Source organism: Phodopus roborovskii, unplaced genomic scaffold, assembly GCF_943737965.1.
Source record: "Phodopus roborovskii unplaced genomic scaffold, PHOROB, whole genome shotgun sequence".
Taxonomy (NCBI): Eukaryota; Metazoa; Chordata; class Mammalia; order Rodentia; family Cricetidae; genus Phodopus; species Phodopus roborovskii.
In genome coordinates this window covers 1,675,540-1,699,326 of record NW_026125444.1, presented here as the reverse complement: position 1 = coordinate 1,699,326, position 23,787 = coordinate 1,675,540, and the positions used below count along the sequence as shown (strand labels likewise).

At 36.5% G+C, this 23,787-nt stretch overlaps 1 protein-coding gene across 1 annotated transcript in view; it reads left to right on the top strand.

Annotated features, from left to right (window-relative positions):
• Positions 1-23,787, top strand: part of Thsd7a (thrombospondin type 1 domain containing 7A) — a 373,759-nt gene that overhangs the window by 293,820 nt on the left and 56,152 nt on the right. The window contains exons 8-11 of the mRNA XM_051175692.1: positions 531-765; positions 4,541-4,656; positions 10,822-10,954; positions 12,119-12,222. Coding sequence (XP_051031649.1) covers positions 531-765; positions 4,541-4,656; positions 10,822-10,954; positions 12,119-12,222 — 588 coding nt within the window. The remainder of the gene's footprint in view (positions 1-530; positions 766-4,540; positions 4,657-10,821; positions 10,955-12,118; positions 12,223-23,787) is intronic.

Here is a 23,787-nt window from a genome sequence, read left to right as displayed (position 1 = left end):
ATGACATCATAGATTTGAGCAAATATTAATACTCCATTGTTTTCTCAATAATACTCTGTAAGATCCTAAATTTTTATCCAGTTTTAACATCCTTGCTTGTAATCACCCTTAACTCTAATGTATTAAAGTAAGTGCTATTTAAATCCCTGGATTAAGACTTTCAATTTAAAAGATGGCAACTGAAAATACATTCAGATATTTTCATCCACTGTGTGAAGTTGTCTGTTACTTGTGGTTAACAATATTGTGGGCTTTCTTGCATTTGATGTTGGGTTTCTCTGAAGAACAATGGCTTCTCCTTAACGTTCTAAGTATCTCCAGTATTTGGCATGTATATTCTATGCTTTAAATTCTAAGCTAGAACATAAAAAAGAATATTTGCCTCCGTTTCAGTGTGCTGGTAGCATGCCATGTGCTCAGTATGTGGTCAGAATCATCGTTATTAGCTCTGAAAATTCCTAGGAAGAGAGAACAATGATTTCCTTTTGGTTCTCTGTCTAATTAATGTTTTAATTGTCCATTTTTTGTAGGTGGAATCCGCTGCCCCAACAGCAGTGCTCTGCAGGAGGTGCGCAGCTGCAATGAACATCCTTGCACTGTGTACCACTGGCAAACTGGTCCCTGGGGTCAGTGTATAGAGGACACATCAGTATCATCCTTCAATACGACTACAACATGGAATGGGGAATCTTCATGTTCTGTGGGCATGCAGACACGGAAAGTCATCTGTGTGCGAGTCAACGTGGGCCAAGTGGGACCCAAGAAGTAAGGACCTTTAGGATGTCTGCAGTGAATTCCGTATTCAGCCATGCAGAAGATTGGCTTGGGCTTTGCTTGATTCATTAGATGGGGTCTTTTGACGCTTGTCATTCCTGTCCCCAAGAAAAGATTTGTTTTTAGTGTGAGTTGCTGTTAAAGCTGTAACTACTTCTGAGTCTTGTACCTGGTGCCCATAAATTCTGTAAAAACCTTTCTACCTGCTGCCCATTTTCAATTCCATTGTAGCAAGTCTGCTTTTATTAAGCTATTGAGATAGAGAAAGAAGTCTTGCTTTAGGCTTGGCTGATCAATGACAGTATCCAAAGCCTAGCAATAGAGATTATCCATGACCTCCTGTATATCCCTAGGCTTGGAGGCTGACGATCTATTTAATTGAATAGAAACCATCTATGATCTGCCTTCCATTTTCCCAAGCAAATACTATATCATTAGTAAGAAGGCCAAATTTATATTTTTTGGTGGCAAAACAAGTAATCACTTACTTCCAACAGAAAGACTTGGGATCAAATGGCTGTTAAAATAAAGCAAAAAAAAAAAAAATGAGATTTGAGGTGTTAATGGTATCTTGTAACAATTGTAAGTGAATCCAAGTAAAGTAATCCAAGGGGAAAAAATCAACTCTTAGAGAAAAATTAGTGAATTATCTAAAACAAACAAATATTATTTTGAGTGGGAAAATCCTATTTATATTATGAAACAAGTAAATTTTTTAGTGATTCAAATGTCTTAGCCATATTGAATGTGGGTAGAAAAACCAACATGTTCTATATAGGTGCAAATTTGGCCTTGTATTTCCCAAATTATCAGCCAAGAGACTTTGATTTTCAAAGCTAACTGAAACAATTATATAATGAGAAATACTCTGATGTGGTCATGCAATAAGCATTGAAAATTACTGTTTTAATCATGCCCTCCCTCCCATGATCCCATGACCCCCGACTCCTCCTCCCATCCCATTCCCCCACCACTCCACAGGGAGGGTGATATTTCTTTTGCTTTTTTTTTTTTTTCTTTTTTTGTATTAATGACATTAGCTCTTTGAAAATTTTGTGGTTGTATACAAAGCACTTGGGTTACTCTGTCTTCCTCCCATCAACCTTCTTCCCTATCCCTGTAATGCACCTTATCTGTCCCTTTTCCAAATGCATTGTTTTTGGTTTTGTACTATGAATTTTTCAAGAGGATGAGGAAATTTATTTCATATATGGAAATAAGCAAGAATCCCATTATGCACTTTTATCTAGCTAACATTCCAGATACTAAAGATATTTAGCTCCCTGGTATAGCTTCAAATATATATATATATTTGAAAATATATTAGAAAATATGTGCCAAAGAGATTGGTGTAAATTGAGAGACAATTCTTCACACTTCATATGTAACCACAAAGCAGTATATTAATGGGAATTACACTAAGGTTGTTATTAATCTGACTCAGGGAATTAATTAGCAATATATTAAAATTCAGTGGTGTTAGCAGCAGCAGGGGCGAAAGCTCCAAGTCTGGCAGAGCCTGATTCTTGCTGGGATGAGAACAGAGATAGAAGTGCTCACTAACCCAGACAGGAGGAGCAATAATATACTGATTTGCAAAAGGCTTCCTCTATCTGTTTGACAGATTACGTCCTTTCAAAGGTTGCACCTTAGAACTACTACAAAATAAAGTACTGTTCCGGGATGAAGGGCGTGAATGTGATATAGGGTGGCTGTGTGAAAGAGCCTGTTGGACCCAGTGTCATGAGATCGTTCAGTAAGAAGGACATCCTGATGCCTCATACCAGAACAAGTAATCCAGTAAAAATTTACTATGCCTCCACAGCTGTTTTTCAATGATCCGGATATGCCCATATGTTTCTAGAATCATGTGGGTTTCCTTTGCCCTTAAAATTGGAGGAAATTAAACCAAGTACAATGAGTTCAAAAGAAACTGCTATTGCTCTCCTCCCTAAATGCTAGGTTAAATTCAATGAATGCTTTCCGATACAAGTCATTTGAAACAAAAATGCAAATAGAAGCCTTGTTTTAAACTCTTCTTAATAAAATAGATTGCTGAGAGATGGTAAAATCAATGTTATTGATCTCATCCATCCTCCCAAGTAACAAACTTCAACTCCTATCACATCTGTTTAATTTGACCTTGAGTAAGATTGGGAGGAGGGGGGAATCAATTCTTTGATTTAAACCACAAATGCTAAATACACACAGTTCCCAGGAAAAGAAACATGTTGACTAAAACAATTGCTTCACCAAAGGAAGTCAGAATTCATTTTATTGGATGAATCTGGACTGTATAATTTATCTTCATGTGTGCACTTAATAACTTTGTTGTTGGTAATTTTGCTCTCCACAGTTAGCCCTGTATCTTGCTGTGGTTATTTCCAAACTAAAAGAGTATCTAGAGGGTCAGTGATAACATTGTAAATTCCATTGATTTATGTAGGGATACATATTTGAAAAGCATGTAATTGAGTAATGGCCTCCCATTGTTAAAGTTATAAAATGTGTCATTGAAAAGAACTGCTTTCAATAATAATTACTGACCAGTGGCTCCATAATCCCAAAAGAATTCTTTAGATTATATGTTGTATTTTGTCATAGATGTTTTCAAGTTAAATTATAACTCCAGTCTTATAAAAATCTAATCATAAAAACACATCAATTCCTGTCATTCATATTTAAATATTTTCTGCCCAATATTTTTGACAGTCATAGCAATTAGGGAAATTCAAGGTTATACACAACTAAACAGAGAAGCTAGTGTTATTTGACATGTTAAATCTTAAATATTTTTGAAAATAGACATCCAAATAAACATGAGTATATAAAATAAGAGATCTCATTTTTACAATAGAAAAGAGCATTATATTTGTGTGTGAGAAATGGCATGTAGGCAAATAATTATAGGATATGTCAAAAATAAAGTATCAGCAAAATGCTAAAAGAAATTTTTTTAATACAAATGGTGTTCATTATTATTTCTCATTGTTTAAAGGTGATTAGTATAGAACTAAGAATGATGGCATAAACCTTAAGCCTCAGCATTCAGGAAGCAAAGGCAGGCAGATCGCTGTGAGTTTGAGGCCAGCCTAGTTAGTCTTCATTGTGAGTGCTAGGCCAGCCAGGGCTATAGAGTAGAACCCTGTCTCAAAACCTAAATTAAACAGAGAAAGAGAGAAAGGGGAGAGAGAGAGAGAGAAAGAGAGAGAATGGAGGAAGGAAGACAGCAAACAAGCTTGATGACCTGTGTTCAATCCCAGAACCAACATTCAAGCACTATCACATGCATACACACACATGAATACATACATATGATGATAATATTAATTATTATTATTATTAAGAAGCATCTATAATAATAATAATAATTTTGTCCTACTATTATGATATACTATTATGAAATGTCTATAACACGGAAATTTTGCTCTACCATTTATAATTAGAATTCCCACAAAATTTTATGATAATACATATTAGATAATACATATTTACTAGTGGGGAGATTATTCTAAAGGGAACGATATAGTGGCTCTATATCTCCTAGATGGCATGAGTGCCATTAAATATACATATTTGCTTGTGTACTCTTGTCCAAGTAAATCTGAAGAAAATTTAGCCGAATGGTGCTTGTTAAAAGCAGCTGTGAAAGCTAAGTAATAGAGTCTTGTAACGGTGACTCATACAATAATTAAAACTGGAAGGAAATTAAGATGCTTCACTTCATGGATTGTTAAAGGCTCAATAATTTCTTTGCTTGTTCTAGGTGTCCTGAAAGCCTTCGGCCTGAAACAGTGAGACCTTGCTTGCTTCCTTGTAGGAAGGATTGTATTGTGACTTCATACAGTGACTGGACACCATGTCCCTCTTCCTGCAAAGAAGGTATGGGGTATAGATTGTGAAGGCTTCTCACCAGGGCCCTCATTCAGCAGGATATTTAACTTCTAAATGATCAAAATGTGTGATTCTTCTACACGGCCTTGTTGTCCTGGCTTTTCATGAATCTCAAAACATTTGGGTTTCTCCCTGGAAATAATATTACATTAGAGTAACTGGAAGGCAGTAAATTTTATGCCAGAGTATGCCTTGAATTTTTATTATATACCTCAAATTGAAATGGTTCTGGATTTTATTAATACATCTTATCTTTCATTAATCTTTAAAAAATGGATACTGGTCTTATGAACTTTTAAGAGAGTTGCTAGTGACCTCAGTACACATGGCTTCTATCCTACTTACAGGCAAGAAATAGCCTGAGACCAGGTTTGCTACAGATTCAATTATTTGGCCCAAGGATGGGAATAAAGCAAAGAGAAAAATGGCCGAGTTGACTCCCTGCCAACACTTAATGTGCCATGAGGCATTTCCAAGATGAGTATTTGTTCCCTGCGAGGCTTGGTTTTGCTTTTGTGATTCGCAAAGACTTTTTTTTTATCATGGTCAGTGCCCTGATAAATCTTTCCTTACCCTTCAGGACATGGTCTTTTAGCAGTCCTACTGAGACAAATTTTCACACCTTCCATGTGATTTACACAATAACAGCAAATTTTCTCTCAGAGTGACAGGCAGCATCCCCTCCTACTTTCTAGTTTGCTTTCTCAACCAGGAGACTTGCATATAAGAGTAAACTTCTAGTTTAATGACTATTGTAACTTGGTAAATTTTATTTTGAACTACTCAATTTTTCTAAATGTCTTAATTGATTGTTTTAACAGCTTATCATTGTGTATAGTTAAAGCACAACTTTTTGGAGTTTTTGTTTATGAGGTAGGTCCTCAGTCTGTAGAGCAGACAGGCATGGTTCTTCCAATCTGGAATATTTATGTTATGTTTTATAGCATACTGCTAAAATATTATATAAACTAAACTGCTACCTGAGCCAAAAGAGATTTTATATCAATGTCTTAAAATTCATAGTAGCTTTGGTGGAGAAAGAATGACTGCCATTAGTTTGCCTGTTTGTTTGTTTCTTTGTTTGTTTGCTTGCTTTTAAGACAGAGTCTCTCAGCCCAAGTTGGCCTTGAACTTACTAAGTAGGTGAGGATGATCCCGGCCTCACCTCTTGCCTGGCCAGTATTTTATTCATCAACCAATAAAAGAAACATATATAGAATAGCATCTCCCATCAAGCATGGTCTTGACTCCTTTGCATATCACTCCTTCTCTACGACTGGATTCCAGGAGTTCAACTCAGTGCTTAGCTATGAATCTCTGTTTCTGATCCCATAAGCTGCTAGATGAAGGCTCTAGGATGGCATTTAAGGTAGTGATCAATCTCACTATAGGGGAAGGGCATTTAAGGTAGCCTCTCCACCATTGCTTAGCTTGTTAGTTGGGGTCATCCTTATGATCTTATTTCTTTATTTTCCTAAAAGTCACATAAAATATGGTTATTATTGGTTTGGTCAATATCAAGTAATACACTTTCCTATAGACTGTGATCTCTGAAGTATTTAGTGCTGTTCGTCACTTTATTCATATATATTATATATTACATTGCATCACACCACATCACGTTACATGTGAAACCTTTTTTTCATTTAGTTTGGGATCTGGTTTTAGTTTAGTCTATAATAATTACAAGCTCTTGTAAGATAGGCACAGCATGCATGCTCATGCTTAACTATGCAGTAAATGCTATAGTTTGGTGGATTTGAAGCAATCTTTCTGAGAAACTTCTAGGAAAAGTATTCAAATAAATAAACAAATAAAACAGTCTTAGAAGATTCGAAATGAATGTTATTAATTAGCAATTTCCTAATAGGCTTATTATTTTCAATGCTTCACTATTTCCTTAAAAGAAGTCATCATCTTTCACTCTATAATGTCTATCAAGTGATGCAATGTGTCAAGGTTGATTCCAAATAGAAGGTATCAGCAGTCAACAAGTTGATGTCCTAGGGGTATGAGATGTGTGAATAAAAGTTTTTCTAATCTCTTAATTTGTGTAAATAAAGCATCATCACTGGGCATGAGGGTCAGTGAAATAAAAATAGGGGTAAAGAAGAGAAGTAATGACAGACAGTCTAGGCAATATCAAAATCTCATTTAAACATGCACTTAAAAAGAGATTCCTCAACACACTGCTAGTATATCTTAATTCATAAAGCTGAATTTGCAAAAATTAAAGGAAAAAAATGGCTATGAGCAGAGTTAAGATTGCTCCAAAACAATACAAGAGCAGGAAGGGAGATGGAACACCAAGGACAGTTATGAGTACACATAATAATAACGGTTGCATTGGGAGAGAAATTAGGTCATAAAGGCAACAAAAGACCACACAAGAGTGCTAGGAAATAGATGTATCAGCCCCTATTGAATCTGAAGAATTTCAGTAAGATAAAAAAAAAATAGATGAACTTTCAAGTTAGGAAAAATGGTCAGTATATAAAATATTTAAAAATGAAAATATGCAAGTACTAATGGTTATAAGACTGAGGTCTTAGCAGAAGACTAAGTAACTGATACAAGACAAAAGAGAAGAGCATGATATTAGTGGAGGAATAATAATATTAAATGCAGTGTATATAGTGGAATAAACTTGTTATGTAACAAAGGTAGAGAAGATTGCAGTGAGGGATATGTCAAGGCCACTAATTAGTGAAGCTTCTTAAGGTTACTGTTACATGGCAGATAGATAGTGAGGTTAATGTCCGAAGTTTAGGAGAGTTGGAAGTTTTTAAAGCTAGAAGAAAGGAGAAAGAATAAGAAGTAACTACATGGAGCTCAGTAGCATCTGTTAAAGGAAGTACTGAATATTTCAATGAAGATACTGTAGATGAGAGATCGGGGTTCCAAATGAGTGTGTAAATAAACATATCAGAGGATAGGGAGGAATGAGAAACTCTAATAGGGTAAGTCTGCAGACAGTGCTGTGGATCTGACTGATAATAAACACTTGGGTGTGGATTTGGTATAATGTGAGTTATAATGGGGGTGAGTTGGATTGATTACTTGGTCATATATAGGTAATTGTCCTAAGTTAAAACTCAAGCCGCCACCAGATGATAGTACTTTCCTAGGTATGGGGTGAGAGTGGCCCCTCTGCACAGGAACACCACCAGCTCAGAGCCTCTGTGGTGATGGACAATATAAGCAGGGCTCTACTTGGCTGGGCAAAAGCTCTCTCACCTGTACAGCAAACCAGCTCTACTCACATTGAGTGAAAGCTATGTGCTGAGTCTCCTAGAAAATACTTTTAAAAACCGGAAAGCTAGGCTCTTAGATTGAAAACTAACAGTGGAAAATACTTTGTGCTCTCCAAGAACCTTTTTCTCTTCTCCTGCTTACTGCTCCCTCCCTTACTGAGCAAGGGGGACTGTGACAAAGCAAAAGGGTACTTTTGCTTTGGGGAAGGAAATGAAAAAGTGGCATAAGTCTAATTTTTCCATTGTTTACTTAAGAAATGATCTAATCCAAATGCCATTGACATTGCACTGACTTCAGCATGCATCTCTAAATTCTAAACAAAGCATCGTGTCCAGTAAGAGGCAATGATAAAAAAAAAGATTAATTTGGGAATGGAGTACTTTTCAATTTCAATTTTCAGGAAAATCCTAAATTTTATGAGTTTGGTATATACTAGATTATATTTACTACAACTTGGAACTACCCTCCTTCCAAAAATCAGTTTAAGGGAGTAAAATTAGAGTGGAATATTGCAGAAAATGAAAAAAGTAGAAGCAAAGACAAAAGAAGAACAGAAGTTGGAGCATACGAGTTGGAATATCCTTGACTATGCATCAGGTGCATAGTCTAATACAGTCCACCATAACTAGACAGTTAATGCTTAGGAACTTCAGCTTATACTGTATCATTGATGCTGAGCTCACTGCGTGTTCCAATCTCCAGTCCCTTGGCCTCAATTCTGTGTCTAACTTAGTTATGCAAATTGAAGAAGGATAGGGAGTGACTTCCTCTATTTTGACCACCTGGGAAAAAAAGGTGATCTTTTTCCTAATGAAGAAAGGAAAGTATAAAACAGATTGAGGGAGGGAAGGGAGGAAGGAAGAAAATAAAGAAATCCTCTTCAGATGCTAACCAAGTGATCAAATGTTTATTTACTCTGTTTTAAAATATTAGTTCTAAGCAACCACTAAAATAAAATAAATATTCACAATAATAGAAGGGTGGACCTTAGCAGTGAATGGAGAGGTTGTGAAGGGGAACAAAGAAAAATACAAAGAGAAAATAAATCAAAGTTAATGTACGTACCTGTAATGGATAGGAAAATCAGCTCTGAGATTCCATTGACCAAAATGAAAAGCAGAAGCATAATGGATTGTAAGGGCAACAAGAGACATGAATATACTCCTCACTCTGAAGGGTTAGAGGCATTTCCCACCTGGGCATGAAGCTGGAAGTCATTTGAACAATATGATAAATACAGAAGCATTGGTAACATTAAAGTTCTACTGACATTCTTAGATCTCTGAATCTGAGTAAGTATTCAAATTTATATTTTTATAATAAAAAGTCCATAACAGTGTTCCCAAATATTTCAATTCCTAGTTGCCAGCAATTCCAGTCCCCAATTCCCTGCTCCATTAACTATACTATTCCTATTATTAGTTAATATAATCATTGTAGTTATAAATACGATTCACACACTATGGGAATAATGCTAACAGTTCACAATAATCCAGAATCTTGAATTAGAACAAGGTGCACATATCTATTCAGCCGGTCCTGTGCTCTTTCTTTACGTGACCATCCATTACAAGCTCCTGAAAGTTTTTTAAAACAGATTCTTAAGCCTTGCTTTGAGGATGTTGACTCAGTAGTGCTGGCTTTGGGCTTAGCTGTCTGCTATTATTGTTTCTGTTTTAAAAGGGCTTATCCAGTAGAGTCATTCAGAAATCACTGGTACCTGATGGGCTCTTCTATCTGGTGCAAGAGTCCTCTCTAAGCATGGCTGCCATTGTTTGTCCACCACTGTGTTAAGGGACACCTTGAGTTCATAAAAAAGGGTTGTGTTGGGAGAAAAATTTTCACTTTCATATCATTTTACCTTATAAACACAATAACTTTTGAAATATTTTCTTTCCTTTTGGTTGAACTTCAGTTGTTAAAGCTTGTAAACTCTACAAAGACCCTGTTGTTCCTATAGTCTATGTATGAAATATTCAATAATTTTGCAAAATAATGTCATTGCATGAGAAATTATATTATCTGCTGATGTAATTCTCTACAGAATTCTTTTCTGAAATTGTAGCATGAAATTGTAGCTACTCACTCTTAAATGTATGTGTATCAAAATTTGAAATATAGTTCATCAGTGCAGATAAACCCTGTAACTCTATAATCTAAAACTCAAATTTGAATACCCTTTAATCAGTAATACATTTGTCCTTCCAGACTGTTACCTTTCTTGAAGGTAAAGCTCCCTTCCCAGTTTTAGAAATCATTTGGACTTATTTACTTACAGTAATAGCTGCTATTTTTGACACTTTCCTAAAAAAGTCTTTCTCTGAGAAATTTCTTTTGTTTCTCCACATAGAACATGCGGCTCAGACTGTGGCCTGAATTGGGGCTCTTAGGCTGCTTAGCATGAATAATAAATAGCTGGAATAATTTGTAAGTTACAAGTTTCAAAATTAAGAGAGTAACAACAAAATAGAATTATAATATTGAACATATATTCCTAAGGAAGATTCACAAGAATATGTGTCCCACGTGGCGAACATGGTTACTTGAGATGACATGAAAATAAGCTTTCAGTAAGGGGAAGGATTTAATTAGATCGTCCATATCTCTCAAGAGGACAGGAAAATAAAATAAAATAAAATAAAAACAATTGCTTTGAAACTGCACAGTAGAAGAACTCACTGATTTTGGAATGGTTTATCTTTGTTTTTTTCATTTTAAAATATAAACAGATTGAGTTTTGGATGTAAGTGGTCTGTGAGACAAGTAGTAAATGATGAGATGAAAGGTACATCACAGCACAGGTTGCTGGATGCCGAGGAATTTCTTTATCACCAGCTGCTGGGGAGAGATTCTGTTACCGGTACATTGTGCTGAGGTTGAAAAGTTGCTTCATTGCAGGGGACTCTGGACCCAGGAAGCAGTCTCGACATCGCGTCATCATTCAGCTACCAGCCAATGGAGGCCGGGACTGCTCAGACCAATTATATGAAGAGAAGGCCTGCGAGGTCCCTCCCATGTGCCACAGCTACAGGTAAAGGGGGAAAGGAAGTATATGGTGCATTGGACAAATCCTAATCCTATCTTTAAGCTGATACTCCTTCCACCAACTCAGTAGGTTGTTCACTGCTGAAGCAACCACTCCTCACCTCTATTTCAAAGAACTTCTCCACTTCTAAATTTACTTCTCCGAAGGCAAATATATGTGTAAATTTGCCAGCTGTGTATGTAGAGATAATGCCTTATGTTGATAGAAACTGTAAGAAATATAGAAAAGAGTTAACAATTAAAAGGCACACGTTCTTAAGAAGGGACTTATTTGTCGCAGGGGAATAATCAGGATTGGTCTTCCTTGTCTCCAAAGAACCCTTGTTTCTCCTAAGTGTGAGCATTGTGGTTCAGGAAGTGACATTGTTCCTCTGCAATGCTAGTGAGATGTCTGAGTGTTCTAGTCATCTATTAACAACTCCAGGAAAGTTGAAGTCACTGAAGCTACACATAACCTGAAAATTTTATTACAGGAATCTGGCCTCTTTGCCATGAGACTAAAACTTTCTTACTGAACCTTGTTGAAGTGTATCATTCAAGTCCTGACAATAAATGAAAAAATTCTATGGTATTAGTTCATGAAATGTATGATCACAACATGATCATTTAAGTGGATATCAGTCACAAATTTTCCATCTTAATACATGTACCATTAATTCAGAAATGACAAATAGAATTATTGTTTTTACACCATAAACATGATTGACTATCTGGACAGCATATTGAGTTTTTGGAATTTGCATTTGTTATGGGATATATAATCTCAGTTGCTATTACCCCTGCAGTGATCATACAAAGGGTACCACAGAGAAGACCCTTGGCCTGACTGCAGTTTAGTTAATGGAATGCAACACTTCTGGTGCCAGCTGGGCCATCTCTTGGAAGTATGGATAGCAAGTTCAAATGTTCTCTGTCCCCCTGAGAAGTCCTTTTCCACAGAACTTGCCAATGATACCTTCTTGTCTCTAGAGCCATAGGAAGAATTTTGTAATTAATGTTGCCTTAAGAAGGGGTGACTAAGTAGCTAAATTAAAATTACATGAAACTGAATGTGGCTAAATAACCTGTTTATTTGTTTTAACACTACATTATCTGTGATTTTTCTGCCATCTCTGCTTCTTCTCACTGGGATTTTATCCTTTTCCTATAGGTGGAAGACACACAAATGGCGCAGGTGCCAGTTAGTTCCTTGGAGCATTCAACAGGATGTCCCTGGAGCTCAGGAAGGCTGCGGGCCTGGACGGCAGGCAAGAGGTGGGAAGCTACACACCAGAGTCATTTTGCATGCACTTCTCCAGCATTCATTCTCCTATCGCCCCCACCACTGCCTTGTTGCATTTGGCTTTGATATCAGGCTTGGCATACAGAGCAGAGCGGAGCAGATAGGAACAGCTTTGCCCTATTCTACAAAACACCAGAAAACAGAAACTTAGCTTTTGAAGTTTTGTTCTTTGGAATGAACACATATCTATTGAGTTCTTCCCTAACTAATAGGTGGAAGAAAATAAGGTGTAGGTTTTGGTTATGACATAGATAATAATATAACTAAGCATTTGTATATTTTAGCTATTGGTAATTTATAGCGCCTTACTTGACGCCTTAAAAACCACTATGATTCATGTGCCCTTGTTTGTGTGCATTTTATCTGTCCATACACACATTGTAGTTTAGCTGGTTAGCTTTCCTGGAATTCATAATGGTAATATTCCTAATATCACAGACCTAATATCCATGACCCTGATTATACTTCATACTATCTTTTAAATTGCATATTTATTTACTCAAAGCGTGCAGTAAGTGAGGTACAGACTGTTTGCTCTTCTACAAAACAAAGAATCCTGCAGAACTCTATGTATGGTGGAAAGCTTTCATATCTGCATTAATTATGTGCTGGATTTTTATAGAAAATAAATCTGAATATTTGGAAAATATTGTTCATACCCATGCATGAAGTAGAAAACTTGGTCTTTAGGTATTTAATTATTTTCACTTACACAAACTGTTAATAGTTAATACATACTTTAGAAGTGCAGTTCAATATGTAACTGAACATGCATCTACCTTTCTACAACCTTTTCAGATGTGTTTTGCTGTCTTATGTGTATTCATTTTCTTAAAAACAATACAGAAGTTTGATATAGAACAGAATTCCCGTTTTTATAGACTTGACTATGATCCTCGTTTTTGCATTTAAAAAATGATGTATTTTTAATCTTGAGAAAAACCCTTTTAAAAATAATCTATTTTTATATTGTTCTTTTAAGAAATCTTCACTTGAAATATAAATTTTACTCTATTATTAATACTATTGACATGGTGATATTTAGGATCCATTTTACTTGAATAACTTCCATTATCTTCTGCTGTGGGGGATGCTGTCTGTCTGTGATGTCCCATGAGCTGATGTGATGTTCTGGTCTTTTGTGACTCAAGCAGTGAATTGAACAACACAGCACAGACCATCTCATACTGATAGTGAAAATGCAGATTTATTAAAAATTAAAATAAAAGTACTGAATATCTTCCAGTGTATGGGAACATGTTCCAGCAAACATGCAGATTAAAAGCTCTAGGTTTATAGTCCAGGTGCATTGACTTACCTGAGGACAGAGAGATCTTTCTTTGGTTGTTGTGAGTGGTGTGTGTGTGTGTGTGTGTGTGTGCATGCACGTATGCGTGCATGAGCATGAATGTGCCCATATTAGTAGAGGCTTGTTTATGCCTTGAGACAGCCTGGGAGTATCCAAGTGATGGCCTTTCCTGGTTGCCTGGCCTGGAGTTACAGTTACCCAATTCTGACCCTAACTTTCATTCTCATCTCCATCATGAACCTTAGATAAAAAAATCACTCTGGCTAGAGCGATGATGAACGGAGAGTCACCCTTCCCATTGCAAATTTTTCTTCAGAAAATTGAGTACCATAAAGTCTTATCATTCACTGATAACTCCTCCTTCAAACAAAATATGAATTCATGTCCATTTCTGGTTCTACACAGAGTTGCTAATGATCAGGTGCACAGGTGAGTTGGAAGTCAAGACATAAATTTCAGTTCCAATTCTAGTACAAATGCAAGGTGAGCCTTTCTAATCTAGTCACCCTCCTATGTGGCAAAGAAAAAGTCTGCTCCAAAGTAGGATTCTTCCAATTTTAATATGTAACTACACACAAATAGTATTCAGAGATTAATGGTCAGAATCTGAAAGGTATATATTAAAGGATACCACTAGAGGAAATGTTGGATATGATTAAACTGAATGGTTTTGTGTCATCTTGACAAGCTAGAACCATCAGAAAGGAGAGAACATCAGTTGAGAAAACTATCTCCATAGATTGTCTTGTAGGCAGGCCTGCGGTACATTTTCTTACATAGGGAGGGCCCAGCCAGTTGTGTGTGGTACCATCCTGGGCTGCTGGTCCTGGGTTCTACATGAAAGTGGGTTGAGCAAGCCTTCAAGAGCAATCCATTCCTTCATGCCCTCTACATCAGCTCCTGCCTACACATTCCTACCCTGTTTTAGTTCCTGTCCTGACTTCCTTCAATGACAAATAGTGGTATGAAATCATGGTGTTCTATAGCAGCAAGAGTAGCCCTAACTAAGACAATGATGAAAGTACACGTGTCAGATGGCTTTATAATTCAAAACTCTACTATTAAAAGCTATACAAACTTGAGTGATTCACTTCTTCCCTCTGAGGCTGAAAACACAAAAGCCTTACAGAACTGGGCTCATGTTTTCTTCACTGAAAGACAATTCCTTCTCCTTCCTGTCAGTCCACAACCCTAATGACAGTCCACAGACTGTCACAGGGCACAGAAGCAACAGTACAACAAGGATATCTTGCACTTTAGACACACTGTCTGTACAGAAACTGATTTTTTATGATGATCATTGACTTCATTGACTTTATCATTTCCAAATCTTAGACTGTTCTTTTCTGGTCCTAGTGAGTACATCTTAATATCTAATACACTTATCCACTTCCTCTGAGGAAGGGGACATTGTCTTTGGCTTCCTCGAGGACACTTTCTCCTGGCTTTTGAATGTTCATTTGTTGGCTTCCTGTTTGGTAGCTCTTCCTCCCCAAGTCTTTAAGCAATGCTTGCTAATCCTGGCCCAGACCCCACGCTGCTCATTCTGTCCCAGGAATATCTGTTTCAGGAAATCTCAGAGGATAGAGTTGCATTATAGCAACTGATTTGTGTGTAAGTAACTTTAGGAAAACCACTTTCTTGGAAAGGTGCTTCTTGTCTTTATTATTCCAGCCTGTGGAGATTTATTTTCCTTGCCTATGTCCCTATGGTCGTGAGATGGACAGAAGGTTTTCTTACATTGATATTCACAGTGGATTCCAGAACTGTGAATGATTAGCTTGCCAATGTCTCATGGTCCTTGTCATTGACATCATATGGTCACAGGCAAAATAAAATTAAAGAAAATGGTTTCCTTTAGTGATTGAAGTAATCACATTGCCTTAGTTAAATCAGCAAAGTCTACAGAATGGGCATGTCTGTGTTGCTAGTATATCAGACTTTCTAAGCCAGCTACTCATTCACTTGTGACTGCATTGAGGAAGCTCTTCAGGAAGAACCATGGGTGTTGTGAAAGGGAGGGGATATTGAAACCAAGGAGCTTGCATTTCTTAAGGAAATGAGATGATTTACTCCCAATCAACAAATAGGATTTAAACACTAAAAGCAATTGTCTACAGATCTGATCATCTGAAGTTGAAGGAGCAAAAAAGATTTAAAGGATGGGCTTGTCCCATCTTCCTAGAATAAGCAGAAAGAAGAGAGAAACTCACAGTGAGATCAATTCTACATGCTAAGCATTTGAGGTTAAAAAAGAAATGTAATTAATAAGCTCATAGAAAAGTAGGTAGGTTGAGGCCACAAAGATGTGAGCAGGAGCCTGGGGAGACTTTGTGGAGACCTTATAAGTGTCAGGATCAGTATCTGAGACAGTGTTCAATAAGTGAAATGAGCAAAGCCCGATGAAAGCAGCATCTTATCTGTCAGCTCGTGCAGAATAAATTAGAATGATAAGACACTTGGGTTCAGCTTCCGGCTAAGACACTGTTGGAACAATAAAAGGCAGAACTGTCAGGGGCTCAGATAAGAGCCTCCATATGAAAATGGACAGAAGTAAATAGATATTGAATTTAAAATAGCAAAGGTGTTTGTAGGACTTCACAGTAGAGAATAGAATGGAGAGTAGAAATAAGAGTTAAAGCTGAACCTTTTTCATTTCACAATAGTTCTGCTGGTAGAAATTATTAATTCTGAATTCAAAGTTAATTTGTGAAGTTGTAGTTTGCATAATCACTAAGTATAAAGCACCTAATCTGAAATTGAAACAGATATGTAATTGTAAAGGTGACATAGAATAGTAGATGGTTATTTGACCAATATTCCATAAAGTGATTTTGTGTATTATAGACAATCTCAAATATTGTATGTGTTTATCCAAGTATCCAAGATATTGTATGTATTTATATAAAAACATGCTAGTAATATTTTCCATTAATATATTTCTTTTTTCTCCAGCCTACTCAGCTTCATTCCTTTTAATCTAAAGAATTTAGATTTAATTTAATTTTTCTATAACTTACTAACTTTAGATAACATTTCCTGTTTACACCAGAAATTCATTATGTGAATTAAAATATAACCAATATTTGTGAACACCATGTTAGAACTATAAAAATGTATGCATTTATTGCATGGCCTTTATCAAATGATTTGCCTCAACTATGGCCTGTCAACCAAATCTAGCATATAGCCTGTTTCTCTGTAGTTAACATTACATTGGAACTCATTTCGTAATGCATTGGCTATGACTGTTTTCAAAATATGGTGGCAAAGTTGAGTAGCTACAATAGACAATATATCCCAGAAAGCAAAAATTAATTGCTATCTTAGCTTTACAGAAAAAAGTTTTTGGCCCCAATCTAAATTGGGAAGCAAATAATTATTGATATAGTCACAACTTCTATTAGTACTACAATCAATAGCATCCAATACTCCTATCTTATCCTTAGCTCAAATTTCTAAAGGAAGGCCATCAGTGAACAAACCCATTTAATGTTACAAGAAAGACAGTCTCCAAAATCTATTATAGTGATAAAATATCTCTCTTAAAAATGAAATAGCATTCTTTTGGAAATATCAGAGTACAGCATTGACTTTTTGAACTCCTACAGTAAAGTTTTAAAAGAAAAGAAATATGTTAAAGATTAACCCTTAAAATACAGAGAGTGTGGAATACAATAGGCAGAAATTGTTCTAGGTTTTTGCAATTCTTTTCTCTAGACTTTAATTTCTGGCTTATGCATGTTGTATTGCATAGAGAGGAATGTTTTGTATAATAAATATACACATCTCAGCACTTCACTTGCAAGATCCTGCTGTGGTTATGTTTTTCTCAGAAGACTTGAGTTTCCTCATCACTAGAAAAGTAGAACACTAAATTCTCTCCTATATACCAAAGCAGCTTTGGACGGAAACTTTCTTTAAACATAATATGTGATCCTGTAGATATCTAATAGTCTTTTGTAAAAATAATAAATAAATAAATACATAGTCACTAGTGTACTGTGGTTGCTATGACAATCTATCACAAGTTGAACGTGGTAAGCAACTCAATTTCTGGTGAAGGCTTTTTTTTTATACTTTTTATTTTTTGCCTCTTGGCTTTCAGAGAGCATTTTTCCTGTAACATATGGAATAGAGAGGGAAAGAGATAGAGAAACAGAAAGAAAGAGACAGAGCAGGCAGAGAGGCAAAGAGGCAGAGTCATGTAAACATGGAGGGGAAGCTCTCTGGTCTCATTTTGTAAGAGCATAAATATCATCATAAGAAAACACTCCCTTGTGAACATATTTGATTCTAATTGCCTTCCGAAATTTCCATATCATGACTCCATTACACTGGGATTAGAGCCTCAATCTATGAATTTTAGGGAATTACAACTCAGATCATATCATCAATGTCTTACACTTACTATCATGATGCAGGTGGACTATAAAAAGTCTTTTATATTGAACTTTCTCCAAAAAAAAAAAAAAAAAAAAAAAAACTGTATAAACTGGGTAATACCAGTCCCTAAAGACAATGTAAATTTCCTGAATACTACTCAATATAAATAATGGTTGCATAACCAATTATTTGTTAAGTACTCGATACACATGTCATGTTGCCTCATGCTATTCACCAGTTGAGAGAATAAAAATATGTGGATAATTTTATATGGTATGAAATAGTCTAAAGCTTACAGGCAGATTATTAATGCATATGTTATTGTAAAAGCACAACAACCACAGATAATTTGAAGGAAGAAATCATAGGTAACTATTGCCATACACCCAGTGAAAGAGGAAATTACATTTAAGCATGGGGTGAGTCAAGGAAAAGAGCACGATGTAAAATCTATACACTTAAGGGCAGTGTATTGGCTGGTTTCTCTGGGGCTTCTCTGCATGCATTTGAGGCAGGCAGACATCCGCAGGGGACTGGAATACCAAGAGAAAAAGAATGGATTTTTTTTTCAATTAAAAACAAAAACTGATGTAGCAAATTATCTAATGACTTAAGAACAAAAAAGAAAGAAAGAAAAGAGATTTTAAAGAAGTAATTAATAGGACTTGGTAATGTTAAAAGCTTGTTTCATAGTGCTCAAATCATTTGTATGTAAACATGTCATAGACCAGCAGCCTCTATGTTTGTTCTATTCACCATTCTCCTGTCCAGATGGTATTTAGAAGACTAACTCACTGCTTTATCAGGTGGATGCATTTTTGAATTCTAGCCACATTTACGGATAAAGTTAGTACTGCATTTGCATTAGAAATAAAATATATGGCTCATAACCATGATAATTTTGGGCAGCCCCCAACCGAGTTTAGATCTCATACCTTCTTCTCTTGACTGCATGAGTGTGCCAATTCCTCAAATTTCTCCACCAATTAATTCCCAATTTCTCAGATTCCTCAGATCAGCCAGGCACTGGCCCTTAGCCAGCAGGTAACCAGTAACAAAGACTTGGGCTTCTAGTTCTCTGTCTTCTTTCAGCCACCAGAGCAGAGTGGTTCTCCAGGCTACAATGAGATTAGGAGGCATCCAAAGTGAGAAGACCACAGAAAGACTGATTGGCTGTCTGCAACCAACGTAGACTGAGCAATCGCCTATAGATAATAATGTATAGAACACAGATTTTTGGATACTAGAAAAGAGCAAAGGCCCAGGTCAGACTGGAAGCATCGCTTTAGAACAATCAGAAAAATTAGCCCTTCAAGACTAATGAACTCTAGGAAACCAGAAAGTCTGAGAGACATTCAGGATTACTATTTCTTACAGTTGGGTGATCTCAGTGGAGTACTGATATACCTGGAGCCTGAGTTGTCATTCACTAGGTCAGGAACAGGGCCAGGCTGGGGATTCAGAGTCTAGACATAAAATGAAGCTGAAGGCTGTACCCTCTTACCCCTACCTGGGCTGAGAAGATTTCACAATGGCATGGACATCAGCAGCTCAATGCAAAAATCAAAAATATAACCCCCTGTAGGGTCATGGATAGCAACTTGGTGTCTGAGTCAGTGAAATCACAGATCAGAGGTACAAAGATAGCAGAAGCATGGTACCCTCTGGAGAAGAGGAAGTTAGCAAAAGTTTGATGACCAATGAACATTAAAAAAAAATTAGTAATGACATATTTCAGATTATTTCCTCACTTTTTCTCAACAATTGTTCAAAAGAAAAATATCAGCTTCTGCTATTTAAATATGAGTGTGTAATTCTGGGATTCATTATTTGTTACACATTCGTGAAAGAGCATGGAACAAGAGTCATAGATATTAAATGTAAAGCTTTCATGTAAATAACATCCAAGTTGTTTCAGTTCAATATTCATGTTAGTCCCTTTGCTATCTATTATCAAGGATACTTTATGTAGTCAAAATTAAATGTAAATAATTTGTAGAATGTGAACTAAAAATATTTAACTGCACATCATGTTGCTATTTATGAAGAAATGTTCTTAAATCTTGGATTTCAATATGTTGAGCCTGTTGTGATGCTCTGATATTATCCTTTAGCTGTGCCTCTTGTCCATTTTATCATTTTTATAAGGTTTATTTTAGAGGTATTATTAAAGTTCAGATTGGACCACATATCTGAGTCAGGTTATTTCGGCAATACATATCACTATGTTTATTTACAGAAAGAATTCAATAATAAACAAGAAAAGATAAGCAGAAAACAACTAAATAATAATGGGAGATTGTTACTTCATGGAAACTTCTTTGGACAGATTTTACTTATTAATTGCTTCCTAAATTGTGTATTTTTTACTTTTATAACTGTTATGTAAAGCTTTTATAATTATTTCCATTCCAAGTGCTATCTTCTGATTTTCTACGAATCTCAGCAACTTATTAGACTTGAACATTCTCATTCAGTCTTATATTTCTCCAAGACCTTGTTACCAGCTGTTTGCCAGCACTTGCCACTTTTCAAATAGCAGCTCATAAAATACATGTGGCACCATCCCATGGTTATGATTGCTCCTGGATGTCCCACTTGGGGCCAAGCAGTTAACTAAAGCTTCCAATATCTCCACCCCAGTCTAGGTGACTTTGATCTGAGCTACTCTTCTGGGAGCTGACAGTTTTTTCCTAGTAAGAGGTGTGAATATTTTCACATATATTATGTGCATTAATGATACAGGGACCACTGAAAACTATTTAAGAGTAATTTTTAAAAAGAAGTGTTTTTTTTTTTATATTCTGACAGGTTTTGTTCACAAATTGTAATTAAGAAGTATAATTTAGCAACTACGTTAGTAAAAATCTCTTTGCTATAAAGAAGGACCAGGATAATTATATCTACCTAGGAAACAACTGGGGTGTTCTTACATTATTTATAGGCTGGATCTAAGCACAATTAGGTCTCTTGGTAACAAGCTTCTATTCATGCTAAGCCTTTTCTGTTTCATTTTTATATGATTTCATTCTCATTGTTGCCACTTGTTCATAAAACTAAGGGAAAATAATTCATGTAATCAACTTACCAGCTGAGCATATTATGTCTAGAATGTCACCCAGACACTATTGTGATAGGATACATCATGTTTAACCCACTCAGTATAACAAATAAGGTTTCAGAGCCCCTTGACCTCTTTGTTAAACATAATTCAACAGCTTTCATTACATCAAGATATAGTTTCTGCTTTCTGTAACGAATGGTGTGCACATTTTAGATTTAGTAATTTATTTCACTCTGATTAGTTAAGTAAAATGACAGCATGAGCTTACATACTGCAGAGTAACACACAGTCTACTTGAATTACCCACTTATATGCAACCTGAATAATATGGGAGTGTGTACTGACTCCAAGTAACTTCAAACTGATACTCATATCAACATGTACCCATCTCCATCTGCTGGTAACTCAACAGTGCTATCTCTGTTTCCTCTCATTCCTTCAACCTTTAACATTTTTCCATATAAAATATTGTCCTTGTGGCTAATGGATCATCAGTTAGGAGCACAGGCTTCAGGCTCTTTGTTTGTTTGCTTGCTTATGCTTTTGAGAGAGGGTCTCCTTGTGTAGCCCTGGATAGCCAGGAACTCACTATGTAGTTCAAGCCAGCCTTGAATTTACAAACATGTGCCTTCCTCTGTCTCCTGAGTACTGAAATTAAAATTGTGTGCTACCATGCTTTCCTATCTTCTACCACTTTTGTAGAGACATTGATTAAGTTCCCAAGATGTATATAAGACCAATGCCCTCTTATGCCCTCTGTGAGCAGCTGCTCTGATGCTTACATACTACTACATGAAAGCACACATCTCATAGCTTAAACAATGAAATAAATCTAAAACATAGTTCAGAAACAGATTCACACAAAAATATTCTGAAATTCGTTATTCAATTTATAAGGATTTGATGCGTAAATTTGGAAATTGTTTTAGAAATACACAAAATTGGGGAGACTGAGATGAGTGTTCACAGTATGGTATGGTTGTAATTTATTTAGCACTATAGGCTTTTGACATGTTGCCGTATTGGTCACCTGTCTGTCACTCCCTGCATACTGTAAAAGAATATTCCTGGAGTATTTAAAAGCAATGCCTAGATAAAACATGTAATTCCTATAGACATTTCAATCTTTTCTAACATAAAATTCATATATCACATGACATAAAATTAGTAATAATTTAATGATGTGTAATTTTTAGACCATATCTAATTTTCCCCTATTGTCTCAAAAATGTGTAAATACACAGTCTGGGGAGACGGCTCAGTAGTACATAAGCAAATTGGCACACCAGCAAAGAACCTGAATGTTTATACCCGTAACCCATGTAAAGCTGAGCACACAGCACGCTCAGTAATTCCAAGGCAACAAGATGGAGAGGGGAGGCAGAAACAGGGAATCTCTGGAAGTCTATGGGCTAAGTGGGCTGATATACACATCTGTGAAAAGCATAAACCTGGCTCGGTTTCAAGCAGGACTTATTTATTTATTTATTTATTTATTTATTTTTCTTATTTTACATATCGATCCCAGTTCCCTCTCCCTCTCTCTCTTTCTTTCTTCCTCCCTTGCTCCCTCCCATGCCCCCTGACCACGCCTCCTATCCCATTCCCCCCACACACTCCACAAGGGAGGATGATGCCTTCCAGGAGGGGTCAACAAAATCTGTCAAGTCATTTGAGGTAGGGACTAGGCCTTCTCTCCTACCTCTAGGTTAAAGGAGTATTCCTCTGTGGGGAATGTGCTCCCAGAGTCATTTTGTGCACTAGGGATAAATCCTGGTTACACTGTCAGATATGCCTTAAACTGCCCAGACCTTTTAACTGAGACCCATGTTCGGGGGGTCTGAGTCGTTCCAATGCTGGATTCCCAGCTATTAGTCTAGGGGTTCATTAGCTCCCCCTTGTTCAGGTCAGCTGTCTCTGTGGGTTTCTGTAGCCTGGTCTTGTCCTCCCTCTCTGCATCTGGATTCCAGTTTGGCTCAGTGTTTATCTGTGGGTGTCTCCTTCTGTTTCCATCAGCTACTAGATGAGGGCTCTATGATGGTGGATAAGTTAGTCATCAATCTCATTATCAGGGAAGAACATATAAGGTAGCCTTTCCACTGTTGCTCAGATTGTTAGTTGGGGGTCATCCTTGTAGGTCTCTAGACCTTTCACTAGAGTCAGTTTTCTCTTCAAACCTATAATGGTTCCCTCTTTTATAGCATCTTCTCTCTTTTTCTCTCTTATCTGTTCCTCCCCTGACACATGCTTTCCTCTCCTCCCCTTCTCTTTCTCTTTCCATTCACTGCCCCCTCCCCCACTCTCCCACTCAGGACATCTTGTTTCTTTCCCCTTCTGTGAGGGACCTTGTATGAATCTCTTAGGATCCTTCTTATATCCTAGTTTCTCCGGCAGTGTGAATTATAGGCTGGTGGTCTTTAAGCAGAACAGATTTTAAGAATCAATATGAGGGTGTTGTCTGAACTCTATACATGCACAGTGACATGTGAATGCCTGTCTTGACATACATAAGCATTCTCACAGGAACATATCAACAGAGATGTGCCCCCCACACACACACACCATATACACTCATAAAAATCTACACAATTGTTTTGCAAATCAGTCCCCCTAAGGTCTATAAATGTTCCTTGATTAATGTATCTTTATGAATTACTTTTATACCACTTTGGATTATTTTCCTTATAGCATTAATTTGCTGAAGAACTAAATTTCTTACTTACCTTTATAATATTCCTGAATCTTGATGGACTGACTATGTTTGCCTAAGGTTATTCA